Source organism: Onychostoma macrolepis, chromosome 05 (genome assembly GCF_012432095.1).
Source record: "Onychostoma macrolepis isolate SWU-2019 chromosome 05, ASM1243209v1, whole genome shotgun sequence".
Lineage (NCBI taxonomy): Eukaryota > Metazoa > Chordata > Actinopteri > Cypriniformes > Cyprinidae > Onychostoma > Onychostoma macrolepis.
The window spans coordinates 12,841,968-12,868,383 of record NC_081159.1 but is presented as its reverse complement, the minus strand read 5'-3'; the positions used below and the strand labels follow the sequence as shown (position 1 = coordinate 12,868,383).

The window sequence follows — 26,416 nt, the reverse complement described above, 5'->3', positions numbered from 1 at the left end:
CTTATGATTATCAACATCGAGCAGTTGTGCTGCTTAATAATTTAATGGAAACCGTGTCACCTTTTATCAATTTAATGTATCCTTGTGGAATAAAATTATTATTATTTTAAATCTATAGACATTAAGCAAAGGCTTAGAAATGAGTCAAATGTGTTCACAGTCGTAGTGGTGGTGCTTAAAGTTGTAATGCTAAATCTCTTAGAAAACATTTTTTAACATAAGAGCAAGCACAGCCATTTGTAACTTGTGGCTTTTGGCTTCCAGTTACTATAACAGCAAAAATAGTCCGTCATGCAGCTTGATAATGCAAACTGGTATTTGTTATATTATTTTAAAATATTGTTCTTAAACAATCCTTAAAGGTGCACTAAGTGATTTTTGCCAAACGATTTGAATATTTGAAAGCATCAAAACAAGTAAGCCCATACCCCAACTAGGGCTGTCACGATAACTACTTTTTGTTGTGCGATATATTGCACCAAAATTAATTGCGATAAACGATATTATTGTCATTTTAAGCCAATTTTATTTCACTTATTATGTAATTACAGTATGACAATATAATAGCATAATAATGCAAGTACACTCTTTCAAAGAACAAAGAACATTTTATTCTTAAGAATATTTAGACATTGTAACCGGAATGTGAAAAAAATATATGCTAAATAAATAAAACAAATACCGGCTCATTCACGTTAATTGGCTCTCCTCTCTCATTCGGCTTAAAGCCAAAATGTTTCCACACCAGAGCTGAAGATTGCGGCTTTGAAACCAAGTCCATTGGGACTTGTTCTTCTTAACTGGCTGTAGATGTCACGAAACACTTTATAACGCAGTGGGTTCACGCCTTCTCTTCACCTGTCGCTGTCCGCTCTGTGTGCGTGTGTGTGGGGGAGACGCTGCCTAAGCCCCGCCTCCGTCACAGAGAGCAGACGAGATGACAGAGGCAGCGCGATCGACTAAAATGTTGGTGATATTCATTTTTATGTAAAAAATGTTATATAATCATTATTTTTAATGCCGCAATATATCGCGGCACCAAAAATGATCGTGCTCATTTCCATATATCGTGCGATAAGTCGATATATCGACTATCGCGACAGGCCTAACCCCAACAGGATCTCGCCCCTATTTTGAAATCTCCGCCCCACACGTACGTACACAACCATGGCAACAACGATCGCGGAAACTATCAAATTTCATCACCAGAACAGAATTGTTGTTACCGCGCGTACCTTGTTTGAGCAAGTCGCACATGCGCATCAATACAATACAATACAATACAATTTTATTTATATAGCACAGTTTAAAAACAACCGAAGTTGACCAAAGTGCTTTACAACACTATACAGACTATAGGCAGAATTAAATACAGCTATAAAACTTGGTTTTGCACTGATCAGTTGTTCCACAAGGTGGCAACACTGGCCCCAGACGTCATTTCACATTAGAAAAGCAAAACTAAAGAGACGGAACAACAAAATAGCAAAGACTGAAACAACAACAGACGCACGCATCGACAAGGGCTTGTGTGAGAGTGTTATGAGATAGCAGCAACTTCAGTTTAAAAGAGAACAAAGACATTTTTATCAGTCATGACTTTGGAGAAAAATAGAGCAGACGCTAAACAAAGATGAAGCTTTCTAGAGCACGTGTGTCGACTGTCTGCATTTGCGCACACTATCAAATGGAGTATACTCTGAAAGGCAGCAAACTAAAGAACACTTTGGGCTTTGGTCACAAACCAAAGGTAAAGCAGTAGTGAGTTAAAAGCAGTCACAACAGTAACTCTCTGTAATTACGGTCATTATCAATGACACTGCTGTGCACAGCTCCTACAATTGAGACAATGAACAATGACTAATCTCAGTTCAAGCACATCTTTGAAAAGATTAGCTAATAACTTCAAATGACTCTCAGATCAAGGTTATCGATTGATTTTTAGGTCTGTTCAACTAATGAAAAACTCAATTTCCAAACAAGTTATTTTAGTGTTTCTAAGTTTTAGAGAGCTCTCATTTAGAAAAACATGCCCAGAGTTTCATGTTATAAAATGAATATTGAGGCACGGTTTTGTATGGCTAAATGGTGACAATGCAATCACAGTTGTCTGAGTTGGCTGTGGTACAGCAGGATTACTGCAAGATCTGCTGGTGTGAGGTCACCTCACTGAAATAGACAGACATCAGATTTCCTCTAGAAGCCACTCACACTTCATGACCATCTGTGTTAAACTGCTAACAACCCCAGAACAAACATGGCCATGTCCATGTCTGCAAACAGGAAATGTGTAAATAATTGAGTAATGTGAATTAGTGAAAAAGTGCAGAGAAGAGAGAGAACAGCTGGGGTTTGTTTATTTCTGTTTCTCTATAGTGATAACCAAATTGATTTATAACGTTGAGGCCCAGCCATTTCTGGCCTCCTTTCATTTGAGATAGAAAGGGATGTTGAGGAAGAAGAAAAGAGAGAAAATAAGCATAGAGGGGCGTTCACACATACGGCGTCATACAATAATCAATGAGAGCTGGCGATTTCCAGAGACATGGGCAGCAGAAATAGTTGGCAATGCATTCACTTTTATGCCAATTAGTAGTAACATGATGCAAACACTACCAATAGGAGTGAAGATACCGGAGAAAACTTTTGTGAGACACTATTGTGGACTGTAAGAAAAGACAGAGGAAAAGCTAATGTTAAAAACACTGTTCTACAGTTTACTGATGCCATGAAGTACAAATCTTTGTTTACAAAAGAAATAATTGGTTAGCAGCCAAATGTTACATTGCGACCATGAAAACAACAGAATTCATGCAGAGAAAGGTACATGAGTCCATAAATTTAAGCCATATGTGGCTTTGTGTTCTGTTTTGCAGGCTGGTCACTCAAATTGTTACAGAAAGCATTGTTAGTCTAATTTATTTTTTATTTGGTAAATGACAGTCTACGCAAGTGATTTGTTGACAAATTAGGTATTACTGGTCACAATGCACAGAGGCTATTTTATAGAAATATTTCATCTCACAGGTTTCAGTCTTTATCTCTCAAATAAAAAATTCAATATTGTCACAGTTTGTGCTTGTTAGACAAGGTAAGACACATCAAGTGTATTTGCACAAAGCCCTGGACAAGATATTGATTTGTTCCCTCAGTTTAATTCAACTGTGGCTATTTAGTTGTACTTATTCATTTCTTAGTTTTAATTTAACAAGGGAACAAATTTAAGAAACACGGCAATGAATTAATACATTGTAGGAACGAATTTACAAGTTCTGGGAAAAAATTATTAATGTCTATTTTTTCTGGTATCTATTTTTTCTGCATATCACGTGCAGCTGCATATCTCTGTGATATAGCGCATTAACATGCTTGTAATTCAGATTAATTTTCCCCAGCAGCGTAACTTTCAATATAAATGTCCAGCTTGTGCGGAAGATATAATTCACTTTTCTGGCCATTTACAAAGTGTCAATTGCTTTGGAATATAAGAAGAAAATATGAAGATAAAGACAAGAAATGGGCTCTGTCCGGCCTGTGTCCGCCAACCCTCTAAAAGCACAGAGCGGAATATATGATGAAACATTAATCTTTGTGGGAAACATAATTATACAACTTCGATACTAAATTTTCTCTCTCTTTTTTTTTTAAAGATTTGTTTATGGGTTTTTTATGTCTTTATTTGGACAGGACAGTGTGTAGTAGACAGGAAAGCATTGGGAAGAGAGAGGGGAGCGGGAGCAGCAAAGGACCACAAGCCAGGATTCGAACTCGGGTCGCTGTGAGCGCAGTTGTGCTGTATGTTGGCGCACTAACCGCGAGGCTATTGGTGCAGACGATACTAAATTTTCTTTCATTTATCTAAATTTTCTTATTTAGATACAATTTTTCTAATGCTTTCCAAGTTTTTCTACATTTTAATGCAGTTTAAAAATTTGAATATCATTAAAAGCCTAATTTGTATATTGTGAATACATTGTATGTATACAATCATGTAGTGTATTACAATCCAAACTTTAGGTTTTGCACCAAATTCTAGTTTAGCTTATCCCTTTGAGTAAATGTTTAATTATTTTATAATTTTTAAGAATAAAAATTATTACATTAAGTAACATGTTATTGTCTCATAAGGCATTACAAACAGCTATTCTATGGGGTCTGAATCAGATTCAACTCAACAAGTGGACTGAACTGCTCACGACACCATTAATGCATACCATTTGAGGTCATATTTTCAAAGGTCGGGGGCCCATTAATAACTTGAGACCATTGAGCAGTAGAAATGCTTACTACAAATAATAATACATCCACTCTAGCAATAAAACTTCTGTACGTGTGAACGCCCCCATGACACAGTACTCGCTATACAGAGGTGAACAATTAAGTGGGTTGGTCTGGTTGTAAGAAAAAAGGAGTTAAGCTGTGTGAAGTAACTAACTTTGTTACATACATCTCACTTTTAGAGAAGAAATGAGAGCTGAGGAAAAGAGACAGTAGGATATCTGCATGTCTAAAACACATGGGTTGTTGGTATTAACATCCTACTCCAGGTATTGACATTTCAGGCTAAACAGAGGATGTTACGCCCTTTTCCTGTTTATAAACTTTACAAAAAACAACTCTCGTTAAACTAAGGATGTGTAATGGCTGCTTGCAGCTGTATTTAGGACTGCCCTATTACAAAGAATAGGTGGTTCAAGTCTAGTGGTTCAGGATCTGTGCTGTACACACAAAATTAACAAGTTCAAAGTGTGACTGAACAGCAAAGTCACTGTTATAGTTGTACTTTAGCATTCTTGTTATGTGGTTTGTTGGCCGTGTAATGTGTGGTGCAGGTAGGGGTGTGTGTGGTACTGACCGGCGGGTGGCGTGTGGAGCTGAAAGTGTACTGCACTGAGTGAGGTGGGTAACGGCTCTGCTCGCTGCTGAAGGACCCCTGGCTGGGGGGAAAGCCTGAACTAGACATGCTGCAGCTGTCTGGTGGGGTGCTGGAGGCTCAGACGGGGCCTGGAGCACTGCTACTCAATCACGGGCGCAACGTCGGCATGATTGTGCTGCTAAACCACCTGAGGAAGAGAGAGAGAAAGAGGAGGAAACATCAGAACATTTCGAGAGCCAAACATTCTGAAGGAGTCTTGGGTACAAACTCTTTCCATGACCAAGCAAGTATTTAAAGGTCTCGGATCACAATGTGTGACCAATTGGCAGCCATTTCTACTGACGAAACATGCTTTGTTTCACAGGATTGCTATGCAAATGTTCTGCTTGGTTTTCCAGAAAATGTTCTGGCTTCCTAAAACTAACAAAAGACAGTTTGATTCTTATCAAGCCCATGAGATTTATAATGATGTTAATATTTCGACACAAAGCACATCAAAGAAAAGGAATGCATCATGTGGCATCTGTCTTTTCAAGAATGACTCAAAGCTCCATGACTTTGCCCTTCTGCTGTTTTGTGTTTCAATGATTTTTAGGCTAAAAAAAAAAAAAAAAAAACTTTTGCGAAGTAATTATTAACGTAATATGAGAGTATGTAGTAGACTGAATGACACAGAAGCAAAAGGATGGCTCGTTTTCATGCTTTTTCTGTTAAACCCTAAATGCAATCTAAGGGTAACATTGACATGTGCACAGCATTTGATGACTTAGTGCTGTTTCTCGATGTAATGTCTTGTGAAAGCACACCTGTTGACCTTATGCTCAGTGCCAGTGCTATCTGCGACTGGACAGCATCCACCTCTCCTGACACACGACACATACCAGCAAAAATGCAACAACAGAAGATGCTACAGTAAACCACTGAAGCCTTTGGAATCACAATCCACAAGTTTTCCATTTTCACGGAACAGCTGGGCTATTCCAACTTCTGTTTCTGTATTCAAGGCAATGCATTAACATTAGGGATGCACGATATTGGATTTTTGCCGATAGCCGATATTTTTCAACTCATTTTGGCCGATAGCTGATGCTGATACCGATATATTTCCTATTGTTTGGAAACAAGTCTCTCCTGTGCAGAAATGATAAGCAAATTATTTTAAATTTTTATTTAGAATTAAATAAACAATAAAGTTATTTTATAATGACAGTACATTGAAGATTTGAAAATAACTATAAATAAACTATATATTAATCCCTGCATTAACATTTCTAAATGGTCTAAAGCAAAAGAGTTGCAAAAATTCTGGGAAAAAAAAATAAATAAATAAATGTAGAGCTCATAATTTATTTAAAAATTATAACATATTACACATTAATGAATAAATCAGTATACATAAAATTATTTAAGTGTCATGTTTATGATTTTTTGTTGTTGTTGATGTAAGCTATAGCTTCTGACCTTTAAATCAAAGCATACTCATGATTTTATGGCATCAATTACTGCTTTATTTAATCAGAAACACAGTCTAAATATCATTTGTGTATTTTGCTTTCATTTTATTAGAAGTAGGCCAACAGCGCCCCATAGGGAATTATGACTCCTTACGAAGCGGGCATTAGGACCCGGGGGTGGCTGCCACTGCACGTGCTATTACTGTTTACTCTATCATGCACCGAACACGTCATTCTGTACCTGTATTCTCAGTTTAAAAGCAGCTATCCAAAACAGTGAATCTAATCATCATTCAGGCAAAACTTTGCTTCAAGAATGAACCACACTGCTGACCTGATCTAATCGCTAGCACACCTTGAGCACATGTGAGTTAATGTATTCCTCTTATCAGCAAGACATATCGGCATAATTTTTCATATCGGGCCCATGCCGATACTAGTCCGATAATATCGTGCATCCCTAATTAACATCAGAGCAAATGCTGAACCATACACGTGCATATATTACCATTTCGTTTAACTACACTGTAAAAAATTATTTAGCAGTTTAGTTGTTTCAATGATTTTTTTTATGTTGACAACTTTCAGTTACTGAATTTGTTCATTCAACTTAAAATTTTAAGCTTTCACTGTCTCAACTAGTTATAAGTTGTTTGAACAAGAGTATTTGTCCTCTCAAATAAAAAAAATAAAAAAATGTGTTGAATCAATTCAATAACAACATCACGTTCTCAACATCACTTATAGCGAGATCTCGTGAAGGCCGTTGCAGTCAGAGGAGAAGATGGCCTGACCCATGTTGGTGAGCTTCTCCACAAAGTTTGGAAATTTTCTCATAAAAATTTGGTAAGTAAATCATTTGTATTTAATACGTGTAAAAATATGTACGTTGTCTAAGAAGAGTACAAGTATGGTTTAAAGAGTCGTATTTTCTAGTTACATGTATGCCAGTGTTAGTTTCGCGGCACTCTGAAGCCTCAAAATACACGCGGTTCCACAGTATTTTCCATATATATATTACGATAAATATTCTCCCATGCGGTATTGAGCTGAATTTATCTATGGAAATATCTATGAATTTATCTTCAAAAGGTTCTTCAAGTGATGCCATACAATTACCATTTTTGGTTCCACAAAGAACCATTCAGTCAAAGTTTCTTTAAAGAAACTTTCTTACCTTTTTATAATCTGAAGAACCTTCTTTCGCCACAAAGAACCTTTTGTGAAACAGAAAGGTTCTTCAGATGTTAAAGGTTCTTTATGGAACCATTTACACAAAAAGGCTCTTCTATGGCATCGTGAAGCACCTTAAATATTGGGGAAAAAAACAAGATTACTACTCGAACTGTCTCTTTTCTGCACGTTATAAGGGAAACGACCGAGCAGCTCCCTCAGAGTCCTATTGGAACGCGTTCATTTGATATTGCTGACCATGACCATAAGTTTGATTCAGATGAAGTTCTGAAGGTACAAACTCTTCTTTCAGTTTTCTTAAGTAATCGTTCAAGTGCCTCACCAGAACCCATTGTAATGTTGTGTGAATATACCAGTCATAGGTATATTGCATTAGACATATGTTCAAAACTAGTTTAGGTTTTTGAATAACAGTAATAATAGCTTCGCTATATCTTGAAAAAATAGCCATGCAATAAGGATAGACACAAATGTGTTAAATTTCCTTTTATTTTGTTATAATTTCATGTGTTATGTAATGTAAAAGCCTTTCTCTGTAAAGATTTATTTATATATTTATGTTTATTATTTTAGTGATGTTTTAATGCGTTTCTGTATTTTTCATGTTTATGATATTTTGGAATGACTGAAGATCAGCGCAGAATTCAATAATCTTGTGGATGGACCACAGCAAGTCCTTCTGCAGTTGTATCCATCAAAATGCTGACATAATGGAAATAACTTTCACATTGTAGAGCTTGGACAAAGTTGTAAGTAAATTTATTTACTTTATAAGTGTACATATTTACTGGAGTCTGTAAGGCTAAGCTTTAAGATTGTAAGGCACATTTTAATGCTTCCCTTTGTTTTTATTAAAGGTCCTAGATGAATTCCTGCTCAGAACATGACTGTTGGTCACAGTTTTGGGTGACTGAACCGAGCATCATCAATCTGCAGCGATGTGGTCCAGGTAATAGAAGAAATCTTGGTGATCTGGGGTTGTAACACGTTGTGGGGTTGTGTACTGTGTTAGACCAGTGGTTCTCAAATGTTTTATACCAAGTACCACCTGAGAAAATATTTTGCTCTCCAAGTACAACCATAATGACCAACATTAAAATACAGTTGCGTAGTAGGCCTAACTATTCAGCTACAGCTCTGCGCAGTTCAAAAACAAGGCAGTTTTATTCCTAATAAGAATATTTTGTTGTCAGCCACTTTAACATTGTAATAAATACACAGTTTGAACATGAACACTGCACTGTGCTTACATACAAGTAAATAAAATTATACATATATTTATGTATAATTTAGTGATTCCTTCCTTACTTTGAGAACCACTGCGTTAAGCCGGGTGTACACTGTACAATTTTTGCTGTCGTACGACAGCGTACGCAATTTATTTCCCATCGGGAGGAATCGTTGATGCTCGCATAGTCATGGCTCGCATCGTGTGAGAGGGATTTACGAGCCTCACAAGCTCCCGATCATTTTTAAACATGTCAAAAAAGTTCGGGAGCTGTCGGCTTGCATTCGTGAGGTGTGTGCAGTTGAATGAGCCGATTTGTTGATCTTTCTGAATTTGACCAATCAGGAGCTGAGGAAAACTACAAAAGAAAGATGAAAAGGAAGATAGAAACTTCGCTGAACTTTTTTTAATTTTTAAAAAAAAAAACAGTATACAAACAGTAATACAACCATCAACAAATAAAAATTATAGACAATGACAACTAAATAAAAGGAAAATAAATAAATAAAAGAAAAGGGGTGTTTAATAGCCTACATTACAAACTGGGGGGGACAAAACAGAACAAAAAAAACAATTTGAGACTTAAAATAAGAAAAGAATTACAAACAAATAAAGTTTTTAAAGCTTTTTTTGTTCTTAGACAATTGGATCAATGAAAAGTATTGCTCAAATTCTTTCATGAAACCAAAAAAGAGAGGTATGTAGTAACTTGCTGAACTTTGGCAGGAACAGCAAGCGCTACATGATGTCATGCAGTGTGTAGGCTACCATGACAGGATCGTCCGAGATGATATTTTACAGCGGATTGCTCAGAAACTACAGTTATCAGGTGAGATGTAGCATGTATAGGTAGCCTACTTATTGTTAGCTATAGCTATTCCTAGCTATATTATAATTCACACACGGGGTGACCAGACGTCCCATTTCCCAGTGCTGAAAGATCATGTATGTGTAGCAAACAACAGTTATGTCTTGTATCAATATTATACATTTGTGAACAGTGTTGCCAACTTAGCAATATTGTTGCTAAATTTAGCAACTTTTCAGACTACCCTAGCAACTTTTTCTTCCAAAAGCACTTAGCAACAAGTTTAGCTATTTTTTTTTTTATTTGTAAACTTTTAACAACTTTTGATAAGTGACTCAAACAATAAAAAGGCATGCATTTTCCATCTAAATTACATAAAAAGAGGAAATTAAATATGCTTAGCAGTACACACATCTTTTAACATTAAGTTAGCTGCTGTTTGCAATTGTTAAATTTAATAATCATAATAATAATTGAATCATTGTTCATTTATGATACACCTTGTAAGTAGCTTGATTGTTGATGAGTTAGTACACTGTAAGAAAAATGGAAAAGGTATTATATAGTAATTTTCCAGGATATTATCTGTTGTAACCCTGTAACTCGAAAACACAAAATACAATGTGTAACTTAAAATGCAGGTAAAAAAAAACAATAAGGAAAATTCCTATAAATTAACATAGATTGTGCCCTATTTTACAGACTTTACTTAGAGTGGAGCACACTAAATAACTACTAATACACTGTTTAAAACTATAATTGTTCAGAATGTGTAGTTTTAGTTTACTAGCTAATAAAAATATGAAACTTAAATTGTAATCATTTTGTAAGTTTAATCATCATAATTGTTTATTAATTCATTGAATTATTGAACAATAATTAAATTTTGTATTTAAAAATAATTCTATTTGAATATTATATTAGCATTTATATTATTTTTCGAACAAATCTAAATTAACATATAAAAAAATTTTTTTTGACTGAGATTTGACGTAGTGACGCAATTTTGCATAGTGATTACGTAATGACATCATCGCACAATGACATAACGTCATTTAGCAACAAATCGACCTTCCTTTAGCAACTTTCCCTGAAAATTAGTTGGCAACACTGGTTGTGAGAGAGAGAGAACATTTCATTTAAATGTAGTACATAAAGGGCTTGACATTAAGCATTCTCATGTGGTTGTCCTTCAGACAAGTAAATTTGTCATTTACTTGTCCGAGTATAAAAGTTAGTTGCCCAGAGAGATAAAATTAAGTTAAATTGAGTTATAAATATAATTATTTATTGTAGTTATACAAAACATTTAGTTTATTTAGATTTTTCTTTTTAAATGAAATAATGAAAATAATAAAGTGTGATAATAATATTATATTTTAAAATAAAAAGTTAGAATTAAATACAAATACAATTATTTTATAGTAAACTTAAAAATAAAATAAAAATCAAGTATCAACAAAATTCATCTTTGCAATGCAGAAGAAACAGAAGCTGCATCTGAAGTGGGATATATTTACCCACTGTTTAATGCAGCTCTGAGGGACATGGAATGCTTTAACCTGAAGTTACAAATGAATAAATAATGTTTTGATACATAAAACGTTGAATACTGATATTTTAAATTTTTAAATTTTTTTTTTAAATACTGTAAATGTGAAATTAAAACCACCATTGGTGGCATCAAGTCACTGTTAAGAAGTGAGTCATTGCGACTGAACCGAATCATTTAAACGCTTGATTCATTCAGGCACAAAACACCGTCATGTTGCTCAGAGACGCAAAACAGCACTGTGGCTGTGTTTGGAGCAGTGGGGATTTCTTTAAGACTGCAAGGGAAGCTCGGCTTCCCCTATAATGTCAAAAAATTAATGGTCAAATATGTATTATTGTGTTAACATTTTATTGACTAAAAATGCGTTAGAACACGTTCATCTCGAAGACGAGTTCGTTCAGAATCAGCTACATATAGCAGGTCGGACTCGATTTCCTTCTCATACACTCCTGTAACGTCAGTGTATTTCTCTGCTGAAGCCGAGCGTCCATTGACTTCAATGGGGCTGCTTTGAACAGTTTTTTTCAGTGCTTCGAAACTAGATGGTCATTGGATGAATGCTGCGATTATGTCCCGCCCACGGACGCTCAGCGTCTCTGGGGGTGAATGGAGGAGTGGGCTGGCCTGGACTCCGGGCTTCTGCGTGATGATTGGAGGGTCTGCATCTCCTTTTGACTGACAGCGATTTTGTCCTATAAAAAGTCGCTGATGCTGAAGCTATTCGAGCTCAGTCCCATCGCGGCTTTGCACTTGGTTCTTATCAATCATTCTATATTTTTTTTATTCATTTATAATGTTATGTTTTAATATACATGCTGCTAACTCAGAAATTTCAAGATATGCGAGCAAAAAATGCTCCTGACACTTAGGCAATACGACACGAGCAAGAGCGCTGTTTTTGTTTCGTTTGTGTTCGAATCCAAATCCGCGTTGATTTGGGCGAATCACTGATTCACTGAGCCATTCAAAAAACAGTGATTTGATTCACTCCTGAAGGATTCAGCCGTTTTGAAAGAATTATTTAAAAGACTCAGTGACCGTTTTTAAGTTTCCCGTCTAAAAGTAGGCATATTACATTATTTTCCTACATATTTCTATATTCAGAATTTAGTATTTAAAACATGAATCTCATAACATTATTTATGCAATTATAAATACAGTCTAAATGAATAAATGCCACATCTAAATGTCACTTCATGCAGCTTCTGTGCAGTGCTAAGATGAGTTTTGTTCAGATCATTTCATGGATAACAATAGCCAGTCATTCATTCACATTAAGTATTCAGAGAATAATATTGTCTGTTTTCACTTACATCTATTTATTTATTAAATTTTTATTCATTTTGTAGAATTGAATTATAAATTAAGCTGGTATAGTATCTTAAGACATTTTTATGGTATCATGACAACCCTATTATACACCACATTCCTTGTTTCAGTTTAACCTAATTCCCACATTTCCTCCGTTGAGTTTAATATCTTTTTTTTTAGATTGTTTGTTCATTCATTCATTCATACAGTAGGCTAGGCTAGCGTCACTGGAAACGATGCCTAGTTGGTACGACAGGGTCACAGAGCATTTTCTTGAAAAGGAACGTAGGGCAGAATTTACATATAAATAAATTGACAATTTTTATGATGTAGGCTGAAAATGAGCTTCCCCTCTTTGAAAGACCAGCAGCCACCACCGAGTTATTTTTGTTGGTGAATAGAGCAAAAACAGGCAATATGGTGTCTAAAACTTAAGTCCGTTAATGTTAACTTCTTGTTTATTGAACTGTTATCACATTTGTAATCATGATGATTTTTGAAGCAAAAAAAAAACACGGCGTTCGATCTTCGTGTGATATTATCTATATGAAATGATATAAATGCATACATTTTCCTCCCCCATGTCTTGAATTTTCTGATCATTCTTCATGCATTGTAATTGTAATACTGAATCATGCAGTGAAAGAATGCACGTGAGCTAGTCTAACCTAGATGACTTTACGTAATTATGCGTGCACTCTTTGTTTGATTCTTGCAATATACTCGTTAAAACAACAATTACGAAATTATTGCAAACGATATATAAATCGCACACCCCTATAACAAAGGCTATCACAAATAAAGGCAGTTATTATTGTTTTTGGTATTGACTTTTTCAAGTTACTTGTCCAATTGGGCAAGTAAATTTCTCCTTCACTTCCCGGACAAGCGGACAAGCGTTAATGTCGAGCCCTGCTATATTATACAACTGCCCTTTTCTCAACTCAATACAATACATGTCATTGCATCAGGGAAATTCAAACGATTGCTTCTGAATTTGGCAAGTCTTAAAATCGTGTCATATATCACTGCGTCCGTATGATTTTCAGATAAACTCCCTTGCATCGTGTGTGTGGACAGACGATCTTACAACCATCAGAATTTGCACCATGTACGCCCGCCTTTAAACTATCTGGGACTTGTAACAGAAAGCAACTCATTCAGGTTTAGAACAACTTGAGGTTAAGTAAAGGACGATTTTCTTTTTTTTTTGGGTGGACCGTTTAAGAATATTTAGACATTTGCACTGGAAAACAGCTTCAAAATTTAGAGAACATAATTTAAATAATATTGGCCATTAGCAACTTTGCTTAAAAGTCATGCTTAACTCTGAAACATGTAGTGCAACAGACTATTATTTAAAAGGAACATCTCTTTACACCAAGATATTTTCAGTTCATTATTAAAATAGTGGGACAGATTAGACTCAATTGCAAGCAGGCAAAATTGGATCAAGGATCAACTCATACGTTGCATTGGTTTGTCTCATTTTCTCACATTCAGAAATAATGTAAAATACCAGTAAAGAAAATTTTGAATGTTTAACCAAACAGTTGAGGAGCATCATTGACTTTTGACTTTCACGTTTGGTTACAAACATTTTTCAAAATATCTTCCTTCGTGTTCAGCATAACTGAATGACAGGGTGAATGACAATTTTCATTTTTTGGTAGCTGTCCTTTTAACAAAACACACAACTTTAGTAGTGTATGTACATATATGTATGTTCAGTTGTTATAAAGTTAATAAGTAATGTCATATTTTGTTTCCCCATCCATCCAGTGAAATTGAGGATGTTGTGAAAGAAATTGACGTGAGCATTCTGATTGTAACTGAGGAGCAGCAATATGATGTGCTACCCAAGGAATAATCAACATCGCTCTCATTTGGACATCTTGTCATCACTGACATCTCCGATGTCCCCAAGGCATTTTGACTCCTGGCGGGTCTGTATGTGGTGAACATCCACTACTCCAAGCGCATGAAATACACCTTTGAGGCTCTGCAAAAACTTGCTAAGAACAGCTGCTACGACCAATGTTCATGACGTGTTCATGGGCTCCACAGCAACCTCTTTTGAAAAACAAATGTTGTTTCACGTCTTATTTTCTTATACAGTAATGTAGTACACATTTTCCTTCAAATTGACAAGTGCTTATATATATATATATATATATATATATATATATATATATATATATATATATATATATATATATATAGATATAGATAGAGGTTTCTCATTTTGACCAATAACTTGCACTATGGTGGGGGGAGTGTATGTAATATGTGCAGGGTTAATATGCCGTTTTTAACCTTCTGACTTGTCATATTGAGGTATGAAATTTAAAATAATCCCATATTTTATATATACACACACATACACACACACATATATATTAGAGATGCACTGATTGACCGGCCAGTGATCGGAATCGGCCGATTTTTCGCATGACCGGCCGGTCAGTCTCACTTCTTGCCAATTCCGAGCCGATCCTTTTATTGCCAGCGGCACAGGCAATGATGTCACAGCCACGCGCACACTCACAGTTGCGTGTAAACATGGTATAAACACGTCTTTTGTGTGAGAATGAATGCAATTAAAATTAGAATCAATGTAAATAGCGACTGATAATGTATTTATGTCGTACCAGATGAGGCTTGCACAGCCTGAGTGAGTGTTTGAGAGAGACAGCACACACACAAAGTAACTCACAGAAATTTATAAATGCATTCTGCGGTAGAATTTTTTTTTTTTTTTACAAAATATGATTTAGATAAGCAACATTATACGGCCATGATGTTTCCCCGAATATCAATATCAACATGATTGCAATGACACTGATTTTATACAATAGTATTTCAATAAACAAGAAGTTAAAATTAAGCGACTTAAAAAAATAGTTCAGATCAAAGCCTCAGCAGAACTGTTTCATGTCTCAAAGCAACACAGCGGTGATTCCTTACTGAATGAATCCACATTTTGAACGAATCGAGTGAGTCAATGATTCAGTGGCCCATTCATAAGTACAGTCACTTGCCTTGCCATTTGAATGAATCGGTTGAATGAATGAATAAATGACTCACTCATTAAAACGGACACTTGCCGCCACCTACTGGTGGTTTAGTCATATTTAAAAGTATCATTGCATTTTTTCAACATTTATTTGTATGTTTAAAAAAATATGTAAAACATTAATCTTATAAAATTATTTATGAATTTGAAATTGCAGTGTAAATGCATTTATGGCACCTCAGCTTCATCAAACTGTCTGTGTAAATGAATCTAATAACACTTCAGATGCAGCTTCTGTTTCCTCAGCAGTGGAAAGATAAGAGTTTGTTAATACTAATTTCTAGGGGTGCAACGGATCTTAGATGATCCGTGATCCGTACGGACCAGTCCCCACGGCTCGGCACGCATGTGATTCGCGGATTAACTGTTAAATTCAATCAGTATAGACTGAAAGTTATCATTTGCACATGTTTACCAATTTACACATTCAAGCAATTTCAAGACCATTCAGATGAACGAGAAATCGAATCGGGCCTCGCGCGCAGAGAAAGAGAGCGGCGCGATTCAGAAACCGCGTTTCAGACAACGCCTCAACAGATGGATACATACACACAAAGTTAATTGAAAATACCCGTTCTGGCAAGTATTCTGGTAAACACAGTAGGTTATGTCCATGTCTTAAAGTGCATATTGCAGGTTAAAAAAAATAATTTCAAATGAATATATAACCTTGTATGAAAATATCATATGAACCGTTATTGCAGGGTTGGAAAATGTTTTACAAGGCATGAGGGCACAAATTTAGAAGAAAAAGTGACGCATTCCTTGACAGTTCTGAAAAAGCGCTTTTTTTTCAACATCGCGTCATATTACGTCACAAGAGGGAGTTGTGTACCGCGCTCTGCTGGTATTCAGTGGAGCGGGCGCGAGTCAGTGTGTTTTAGGTAGTTATTTTTTTCAGTTTATCATCGCCATTGTAAATTATTGTGTTTGTGGAGGTTGCACAAACTCCAGCCTATCAGGACATCGAGTCTACAGGTTTCCTGACAAGAAATAGGACGGTATCTTCCGAGCCTCGGTGCGTTTGTGCAGCTGAAGAGACTTAATGCATCTGCTTCAAACAACACGGTGGTGTGTAATTTAGCGATCACTATATACCGGAAGATTATCATCCCGGCGATATGATGCAGTTCAGCATGGGATATCGAAGCAAGAAGCGAGTGAGACTCAGAGCTGGTGCGGTTTCTTCGGTGCACACAGCAGCTTCATCGGGTCCCGGTCCGCCTGTTGTTCGGCCGCCGGCGGAGACATGATGCTCACGGATCCGTCAGATATGCTGCTCCACGAAAATGTCAACTGTGCACCCTAAGACTTGATTTTTAACATTTGTTAACTACCAAATCAGTGAACATATTTAAATAATGAGACGCAACAAGATGTATATAAGTTGTTGTAAAGCACCACAGCTAGCTTGTAAGCGTTAGCAATATCGTTATATTTTTAAAAACATTAGCATATGAGAAGACATACTGATAAGTTAACCTCAGTTTGCTAATATTATAACCATCAAGTCTAGTGACAGCTTAGTAACATTGTTTGCACAGCTAATTGGTCATTTTTTGTCATGTGGTGTGTTTATAAGGCTTTGGAAGACGGGAGTGTGAAGATCTGAAGCTGTGGAGGCCAGCTGTTAGGAACCACCTCTACTGGACTGCAGCTTCCACTCCTGACGGAGATGCAGATGTGATGGAAGCCGAGTGGAGAAGCATGGTCAGCAGTGAATGTGATCTAAACTTTTGCTTGCTTCTCCCAGCATATGCATCAGGCCTCATGGAGTCTCTGAGAGTGTTATACTGCAGGTCACCACAGGCTCCACGAGAACGCAGCACTGTCTGTCTTCCACTACACCTGCTCCTCTTTCCAGATCCCTCCAGAGGATCAACAAGATCAGGCTGTTGGCATGTATCTAGCACAGCATTCACGATTTAACACACTTCAACAACACATTAGTGTGATACCCAGACTGAAAGATTGTTAAATGTTTTTAAATGGGTTCGATGGTATATTTTTCTTTCGGTAGTATATGTTTGGTGCACATATATATATATATATATATATATATATATATACACATACATACAGTGGGTACGGAAAGTATTCAGACCCTCTTAAATTTTTCACTCTTTGTTATATTGCAGCCATTTGCTAAAATCATTTGTTCTTTTTTTTCCTCATTAATGTACACACAGCACCCCATATTGACAGAAAAACACAGAATTGTTGAAATTTTTGCAGATTTATTAAAAAAGAAAAACTGAAATATCACATAGTCCTAAGTATTCAGACCCTTTGCTCAGTATTTAGTAGAAGCACCCTTTTGATCTAATACAACTATGAGTCTTTTTGGGAAAGATGCAACAAGTTTTTCACACCTGGATTTGGGGATCCTCTGCCATTCCTCCTTGCAGATCCTCTCCGGTTCTGTCAGGTTGGATGGTAAACGTTGGTGGACAGCCATTTTTAGGTCTCTCCAGAGATGCTCAATTGGGTTTAAGTCAGGGCTCTCGCTGGGCCATTCAAGAACAGTCACAGAGTTGTTGTGAAGCCACTCCTTCGTTATTTTAGCTGTGTGCTTAGGGTCATTGTCTTGTTGGAAGGTAAACCTTCGCCCAGTCTGAGGTCCTGAGCACTCTGGAGAAGGTTTTCGTCCAGGATATCCCTGTACTTGGCCGCATTCATCTTTCCTCGATTGCAACCAGTCGTCCTGTCCCTGCAGCTAAAAACACCCCACAGCATGATGCTGCCACCACCATGCTTCACTGTTGGGACTGTATTGGACAGGTGATGAGCAGTGCCTGGTTTTCTCCACACATACCGCTTAGAATTCAGGCCAAAAAGTTCTATCTTGGTCTCATCAGACCAGAGAATCTTATTCAGGTGTTTTTTAGCAAACTCCATGCGGGCTTTCATGTGTCTTGCACTGAGGAGAGGCTTCCGTTGGGCCACTCTGCCATAAAGCCCCGACTGGTGGAGGGCTGCAGTGATGGTTGACTTTCTACAACTTTCTCCCATCTCCCGACTGCATCTCTGGAGCTCAGCCACAGTGATCTTTGGGTTCTTCTTTACCTCTCTCACCAAGGCTCTTCTCCCCCGATAGCTCAGTTTGGCCGGACAGCCAGCTCTAGGAAGGGTTCTGGTCGTCCCAAACATCTTCCATTTAAGGATTATGGAGGGCACTGTGCTCTTAGGAACCTTAAGTGCAGCAGAATTTTTTTTGTAACCTTGGCCAGATCTGTGCCTTGCCACAATTCTGTCTCTGAGCTCTTCAGGCAGTTCCTTTGACCTCATGATTCTCATTTGCTCTGACATGCACTGTGAGCTGTAAGGTCTTATATAGACAGGTGTGTGGCTTTCCTAATCAAGTCCAATCAGTATAATCAAACACAGCTGGACTCACATGAAGGTGTAGAACCATCTCAAGGATGATCAGAAGAAATGGACAGCACCCGAGTTAAATATGAGTGTCACAGCAAAGGGTCTGAATACTTAGGACCATGTGATATTTCAGTTTTTCTTTTTTAATAAATCTGCAAAAATGTCAACAATTCTGTGTTTTTCTGTCAATATGGGGTGCTGTGTGTACATTAATGAGGAAAAAAAAAAAAAGAACAAATGATTTTAGCAACAACACATTTTTGTTATTTTTGCTCGCGTATCTTGAAATTTCCGAGTTAGCAGCATGTATATTAAAACATAACATTATAAATTAATTTAAAAAATATATATATATAATGATTGATAAGAACCAAGTGCAAAGCCGCTATGCTGATGAATGGATTTGCGTTCGTGATCGCAAAGATGCTTCCAGAAACGAACTATTACACCTGTTCTAGAAGTGGTCAAATTAATTAAACTGTGAGAATACTTTCTTGTAAGATATTATGATGTTGAATAAGTGATGCTTGAGCTGCTGTTTTTTAAAATGACATAAGATGGTCTGAATCAGACCCTTTCTTCTGATAAACTGCAGCATGAACAACAACGTGCAAGTGCGACTTTTCATTGCAAACTGAACTGAAGCATCAGGAAACACTCAATACCATATAATGCGTATACACAGAGCACAGCAGAAAGACATTTGGCAATCAACTTGTAATGTTTCTGCTGGCATGAATGTTCAAATGAACGTTTTAAACAGTGTTCTTGCCGTGCATACAACATATCTTACGGTACCGTATGGACGATACTACCGTTTAAAAAATGCAATGGCACCGCGGGTATTTTTAAGCTTTAGTATCGCGATACTACCGTAGTACCGGTGTATCGTGCAACCCTAATATATATATGTGTGTGTTAATTAACAGTTGCAATGTTGTGTTTTTAGTTGGGTATTAACAGTGCTATGAAATAACATTTGTCATGATTTAGTGCTGTATAAATAAAACTGAATTGAATTAACCATAAATGCAGATCTGCTTGATATATGTCTAATGTAAACTTCATAAACAAGTTTTTATACAATAAGACAATTTGTGATTGTGATTATTTTTTATTGATGGTCAACAAAATGGGGCCATTCAAAACCTTTATAAAGTCCTCCTTCCTCTGTAAACTGTCTTCTAATGTCTGACTCAACACATGCAGGTAAGGGCTGCTCAGAACACCACGGGCCCAGCGGACAACTTGTCTGTATGCTGTCAATATTGACTGTCTTATACCAATGGCATCAAAAAGTGTGACTTACAGGTAGTTGTGACCTACTTAAATATAGGCAACTTGTAATTGAAGAAGACAATTATTCAGATGGTTTTAAAATGGTTTTCAAATCTTTAATATACTATGTATTTATACATACAAGTATTTAGCTCAGAGTAATAAATGATCTCTGCCCTAAACACACTCATGTCTGCTGGCCTGGAGAGGTCTGTGCTCCTGTCTGAGGTTATCTGTAGCACATATGGGTTCAGAGAGCAAGCCTTAGCCTGGGTGCAGAGTCAGACACTACACATCAAGTGTGGGGGTCACATTCTCCACTAAAGCCCAGTATGTATCTAACTCCCTGCAGCACTGACTTTCCTCAGCTGTGACCATGGCCTTGCATTTACCACACAAACACTTAATGAAACAAAAACGTGTTTATCTCTCTCTCTCCTGCAGTGATGAGACACCGCTATATCACTTAACGTTAGTGTCGGATATTAACGAGCGTGACACTCCTGATCAACGCTTATTAGTTTATGTTGCTGGTAAGTATCAATACTCATAGATGACCAATACTAGTTTTGCTATTGTCTGATTACATATCGTTAGCTAACGTGTGTATATCTGTAAGCTAACACTGGTCTCACCAAGACACCGGCCCTGTTCTCCTCACACAATAACTCAATCTGTCTCCTCTGACCGTTGTTTTGTCTAATCCTGACCTTTCCCTGCTGTCTTGGCTGCATAACAGACTCATAATTTTATCTGTGGTCCGTCACACAAGTGTAAATAAACATTTAAAATTTCCTCAGCGTCCGAACTGTCATTGCGATCCATTGTTTTCCTATGGTTAACATGGACCGCTCTCCCTCTCGTTACATCACTTCCGGTTTTGCCGGTTTTCAGATGCGGAAGTAAAATTCTCTCACAAAAACGACTCCAGAAGCCTTAGTGTATTTTAAAGTATATTTTAAAGAAAATCTAGTTCCTACATTATTTTTCTATACATCGACTCACAGAGTCTCTAACCTGGACTATGCCCTTTAAGTTAACGTATACAGCTGACTAAGAAAAAACCAAATGTGTGTCAGTATTTAGGTCCATGCATTTAGTCTTAAAGAGACAGCAGCCTCAACAACACCACAGCTTTACCAAAGATTAATCTGTATTTAACTAATGTAGTAAGCATTATTGTGTTGTTTTAAACTTTATTACATTTCTGCACCTGAATACTTCTTGTTGTATTACTGACTTTAGTAGTTAAGCTAGTAGTTTATGCTGGGGTACAGAAGTACTTAAAGTAAGCTTTTGGTAATAAATGAAAAGCAAACTTTTTTTTTTTTTTTTGCTGATCTGAAAAATGATCCGATCCGTGACTTAAAAGCCGTAGTATGATCCGAACCGTGAGTTTTGTGATCCGTTGCACCACTACCAATTTCATTTGAATGGTAACAACTCTACAGTTTCTTATTATGCTAACTGAATTAATTGAAAAAGTACGAATTTGATGTGAAAGATGACACATTTAATAAGGTTAGGGGGGAAAAATGACCATTTATAAACATAGTGTGAAATAACATCTGTTTTGTTAGATACAGCAACTCATTTTAAGTTAACTATTTCTTCCTCTTTCCAGTCACAGAGCACTTTATTTTGTGAGTTGCTTAAGTGAGAGAAAATCTGTAATGTAGTCCAGATCGGGGGAATTGTAATGTTTAATAATTTCTTTTATTATGTAAATATTTTTTGCATTGAAATTTGCATAGATTTTTGTTTGAATATGCAGTCAGTTATAGTTCTTAGAGAGAAAATCGGAATCGGCAAAAATCGGTATCGGCAGGTCACACTTCCAAAAAAAAAAAAAAAAAAAAAAAATCGGAATCGACCAAGAAAATTGCAATCGGTGCATCTCTAATAAATTTTATATATATATATATATATATATATATATATATATATATATATATATATATATATATATATTGGACTAGGAAATAATAGTCAAGTCAACTTGAGTACATTTGTTAACTGGACTAATTGCACTCTAATGAGAAGTTGTTTCAACAAGAAATATGTTGTCAAGAGAACAAAAAAAATTTTAGGCAGCAGGGTAACAAAGTTTTTTTAGTTGACTCAACAAATTGTTTTTTACAGTGTATTAGCTAGAATGCATTTTTTTTTTTATATATCCTCAAAATAAATATTTAGTGTGTTTCGCAAAAACCTTTTCATATCAGGTCAGAAGGTCAAGAGCAGTTATTTGCCTTTTAGAGAGCATGGGTCATGCTTCAATACACACTCAAGACCTCTGTCCCATCTACCAACACGTGAGTTCTGTTTGCATATCCAAATCAGTCAGCAGGAATCTCCATGACTGGAGCGGGCCGACTGCTCCTCCATTCAGAGTGTGTGTGGATGGGATTTTCCATACACACTTCCAAATGCTTATCTGTCAGAGACTGAGCGAGAACACGGCCTAATCAGGAGGAGATACAGCAGACCTATTGTTTGATATGTCCACACTTCACTTTTATATCTTTTTGTCATTCTTTCACCAACATGCACCTCCATCTTATTGCTTCCATTCATGCCAGAAATATAACTGTGTTATCACTTCCCCACAAAATATGTCTCAGGCTAAATCAAAAGCTATTCACAAAGAGAATAGCACTAAACTAGCACTGAGGCAGTGTTCACCAAACACTGAAACGTCATTTACAAATTAAACCTGATGCCGAAACACTAAATATTCAGCACAGGAAAGCAGACAGAAAGCATGACACTCCCACATCCTGCAAAATCCAGGATTTGTCAGAAACATCTGTCACGCTGATACAATTTGGCCCCATCAACACCACTATAAAGAAGAATTACTAAACCTCCATTCTGGACATGATGTGTCAAGCAAAGGTAAAACTCTTTTAAAAAAAAAAAAAAAAAGTAATACTGAAGATCCACATTCATTTGCGCTGGGGAAGCTTACTGTAAAAAATTCACTTTAACAATGATCTGAGATCAGTTCGGATGGTCAAGCTTACATTAGGGAAGAGAAGGATCAACATAGATCAGTATTAAATGGCAAACTCTCCCAGAGGGAGTCTCTCTGCTGGCCAATTTTTAAGGGATAGTTCACCCAAAAATTAAAATTCAATCACAAAACTTACTTTCTTCAGCAGAACATCTCCAGTCCATACAATTTTTTTCTCCATACAATTAAAAGCTAATGCTGTCCAATATTCTTCAAAATATCTTCTCTTATGTTCCAAAGAAGAAAGTCATACATGAGGGCGAGCTAAACGATGACAGCACTTTTGAATGAACTACCCCTTTAAATGGGTCATGAGATGGAGAATCAAAATGTTCTTGATATTTACACATGTAAGAGGTAACTCAAAAACATACTGCAAGCTTTAAAACTCAAAATTAACTCAAGTTAAAATATGAATTATTCTTTTTTTACCCCTCTGAAACACCTGGATTTGAAATCAGGAGAATAGTGACATCATGATTCTCCTCTCCAATTAAAGTGTTTAAATGATCTTTTTTGAAGAAAAAAAAAAAAAGTGTATTTGAGGCAGATATGAAGATCTGCATGCAGTCGATTGTAAGAAAGAGGCAGGGGACTAAATGATTGGAGAACTCCTGCATATATCACCAGAGCGAAATCTGCTGTTTTACCGGAAAATCCAGCTATGACATTTTTTTATGAAAACAAAACAAAACAAAAAAAAAAAAAAAAAAAAAAATATATATATATATATATATATATATATATATATATATATATATATATATATATATATATATATATATATATATATATATATATATATATATATATATATATATATATATATATATGCACGTATCATAAGATCATTAATATGCATCTAGAAAATAGATGGGGTGAATTTCCATTTCATGCCCACTTTAACATTTCTTGTTATCTGGGTCTCGTACAGATTTGGAGTCCTTGAGCATCTCTACAAACAACACTTTATAGCCTTCGCATCCACTGCTCTGCAACAAAACAAACCGCCAAGTGTAGCCCTGTCATTTGAACATGATAATCAGTTAACTGATAATCACATCATTAACAACAACAACAACAATTTTACCAAGACAGATAAGTGAGAGGATATTTCAAAGTCACAATAGACCCCTCCAACCCCTCCAAAACTCAGAGTCAACGTGGCAGCTTGCCTCTGAGTATTTTCCGGTGCTTGCTTGCTCACAAGCATTACTGTGCCACGCTTGGCCACAGACACGGCAGCACAACAGTTACACGTCCTGTGTTCCACTCCACTGTCCCTCAGCCAGCACATTAGCCAATGCTTATAAAAACCAACTGCAATGAGAAATGGAAAAAAAAAACAAAAAAAAAAAACAGGCCTGGCACTCTTTCCAGGCACACTGTATCGCTCCTGATGGCAAGCCTAATTAAGCTGCAAGTGGCACTGCAAACAAAACTGGGTACTTCTGCAGGGTCAAGATAGAGAGAGGTGTTTTATAATCGTCCAACCAGCATTGCTCTGGAAGGCATCTATGAATTTTCACACACTAAAGGCAAATCAACCTGGGTCTGTCACCTTGAACAGAACAGTACAAAGTCTGGGCTGTAAGTGTGAATGACAGCAACTTTTTTTTATCCTATGCAGTTATGCACATGCTCTCTGTGAACTTCTGCTTTAATGGCAGTCTACCCTAATTAACATGTCTGAAAAGTGTTGAAACTGTATTCATTGGGTTTCTGCTTGCTAATCGACATTTAGACATGCCAGAAGTTGACACTCACCAACAACAAAAGTTGGAAAGTGGCTAAAACATGTTATTCTCATCAGAGTACCTTTCACACTCCACTAAACAGTCATGAGGGGTTGGTGGTTGGAACTAAAATGCTGGAAGGTACTTTCCCTCTAGTATACGTGTCCTATTATGAACCCACTGTGAGAGCAAACAAATTTAGCTCTTAGGTGTGTATAGGGGTGCTGAACTGAAAGGGGAAGAAGGGCAATATATGAATATTTAGAAATTTTGTCTAACAGAGACATTCTTCCAAGCGTGCCATGTGTAATCAGCATGTGTGATCTTTAAGGTTGATATTTACAACATTACTCCCTAACAGACAATGTTGCAAAGAACGGTCAGTAGTTGTGAAACATATAACGTTATAGGTGCACAAGTCCAAACTTTCTGTAATTTCCAGGCAGCAAAACTGACACATACATGCAGCAGGTTTCACATTCAGCACTCTGTTATTCTCATTTCAAGCAGTATACATACAAGAAAAGGATACCACATGTATGAGAAGTAGCAGCTTATGTGTTATGTGAAAGAGCACACTTTATTAGTGGTGATTTTCTGGAAACTCCAGGCTGTGGTATAAACTCACATTAATGGCGTTAGCCAGGAAGCTACTGTTAGTTCATACGAGGAAAACTATTTAACCGGAAACCACCTGATAACATAAATGCCTCGGCTACACAGAGACGCAAATCAACCGCAAAAGAGAGCATCTACATTAATATATAGTGCAGAATGAGACGGGAAAGAGTCTAAGGAAAACAGCCGTTAGCTGAATGTTTCACCTTTGCATTCAAACCCGCGTCGCCATCTTGAACATAATCGCTCAGCTCTCACTAGCCTGCGTGTAATTCACCACAAAGCGGCCAAAATATTCACATTAAATAATACACTCACCTCATGTCCTTAGAGACACCCCAATAAGCGCTGAAAGGTGAGTCTGTGCGGTAATGTAATTCGTCGGCAGTGAGACTGCGCGAGCACTCACACACACACACTTCAAACACAGGCTAGTTATTTGTCCTCACTGGAGTCGTGGATATAAATTCAAGTCGCTTTCTATATGATTCTGCGCCAGAAATTAATATGCGTCACAAGTGTACCGGCTTCTCCTTGCTGAATGCCCGGTGGCTTGCATTTTGTGCAGCTCTGGTGCACCTGAGGAGACGAAGTGAAAGAGTTTTCTCAAGCAAACAGGATGAAACGGTGTGACGTTCAAACTCTCCCCACAGGCGGCCTTCACCCCACCCAAACCTCTATCTCCGTATATTACTGCTATACCAGAATTACAGGAAAGAGATGTTTTATTAAAAATCATCTTTTAGAAAAGAACCGATTCCCGTATTAATAATTGTTTTACATATGCTTCCGCCTTTAAATTTATTCGAGCTAAGATACTCGTTAAAGATCATTTAATCAATTCTGTCATGCAATTGTGCCTTTTTTGGGACGTCAAAATTATATGCGGTA

General features: G+C 36.8%; 1 protein-coding gene across 11 annotated transcripts in view; it reads right to left on the bottom strand.

Annotated features, from left to right (window-relative positions):
- Positions 1-26,188, bottom strand: part of ncor1 (nuclear receptor corepressor 1) — a 92,963-nt gene extending 66,775 nt beyond the window's left edge. For 10 of the 11 annotated variants that reach the window (XM_058774785.1, XM_058774790.1, XM_058774794.1 and 7 more), the window contains exons 1-2: positions 25,844-26,188; positions 4,856-5,063 (exon numbers count right to left, since the gene is read on the bottom strand). In XM_058774785.1, coding sequence (XP_058630768.1) covers positions 4,856-4,963 — 108 coding nt within the window. In that variant the 5' untranslated portion in view covers positions 4,964-5,063; positions 25,844-26,188. The remainder of the gene's footprint in view (positions 1-4,855; positions 5,064-25,843) is intronic. The other variant, XM_058774793.1, reaches the window with a different exon arrangement.
- Positions 26,189-26,416: the final 228 nt, after the last annotated feature.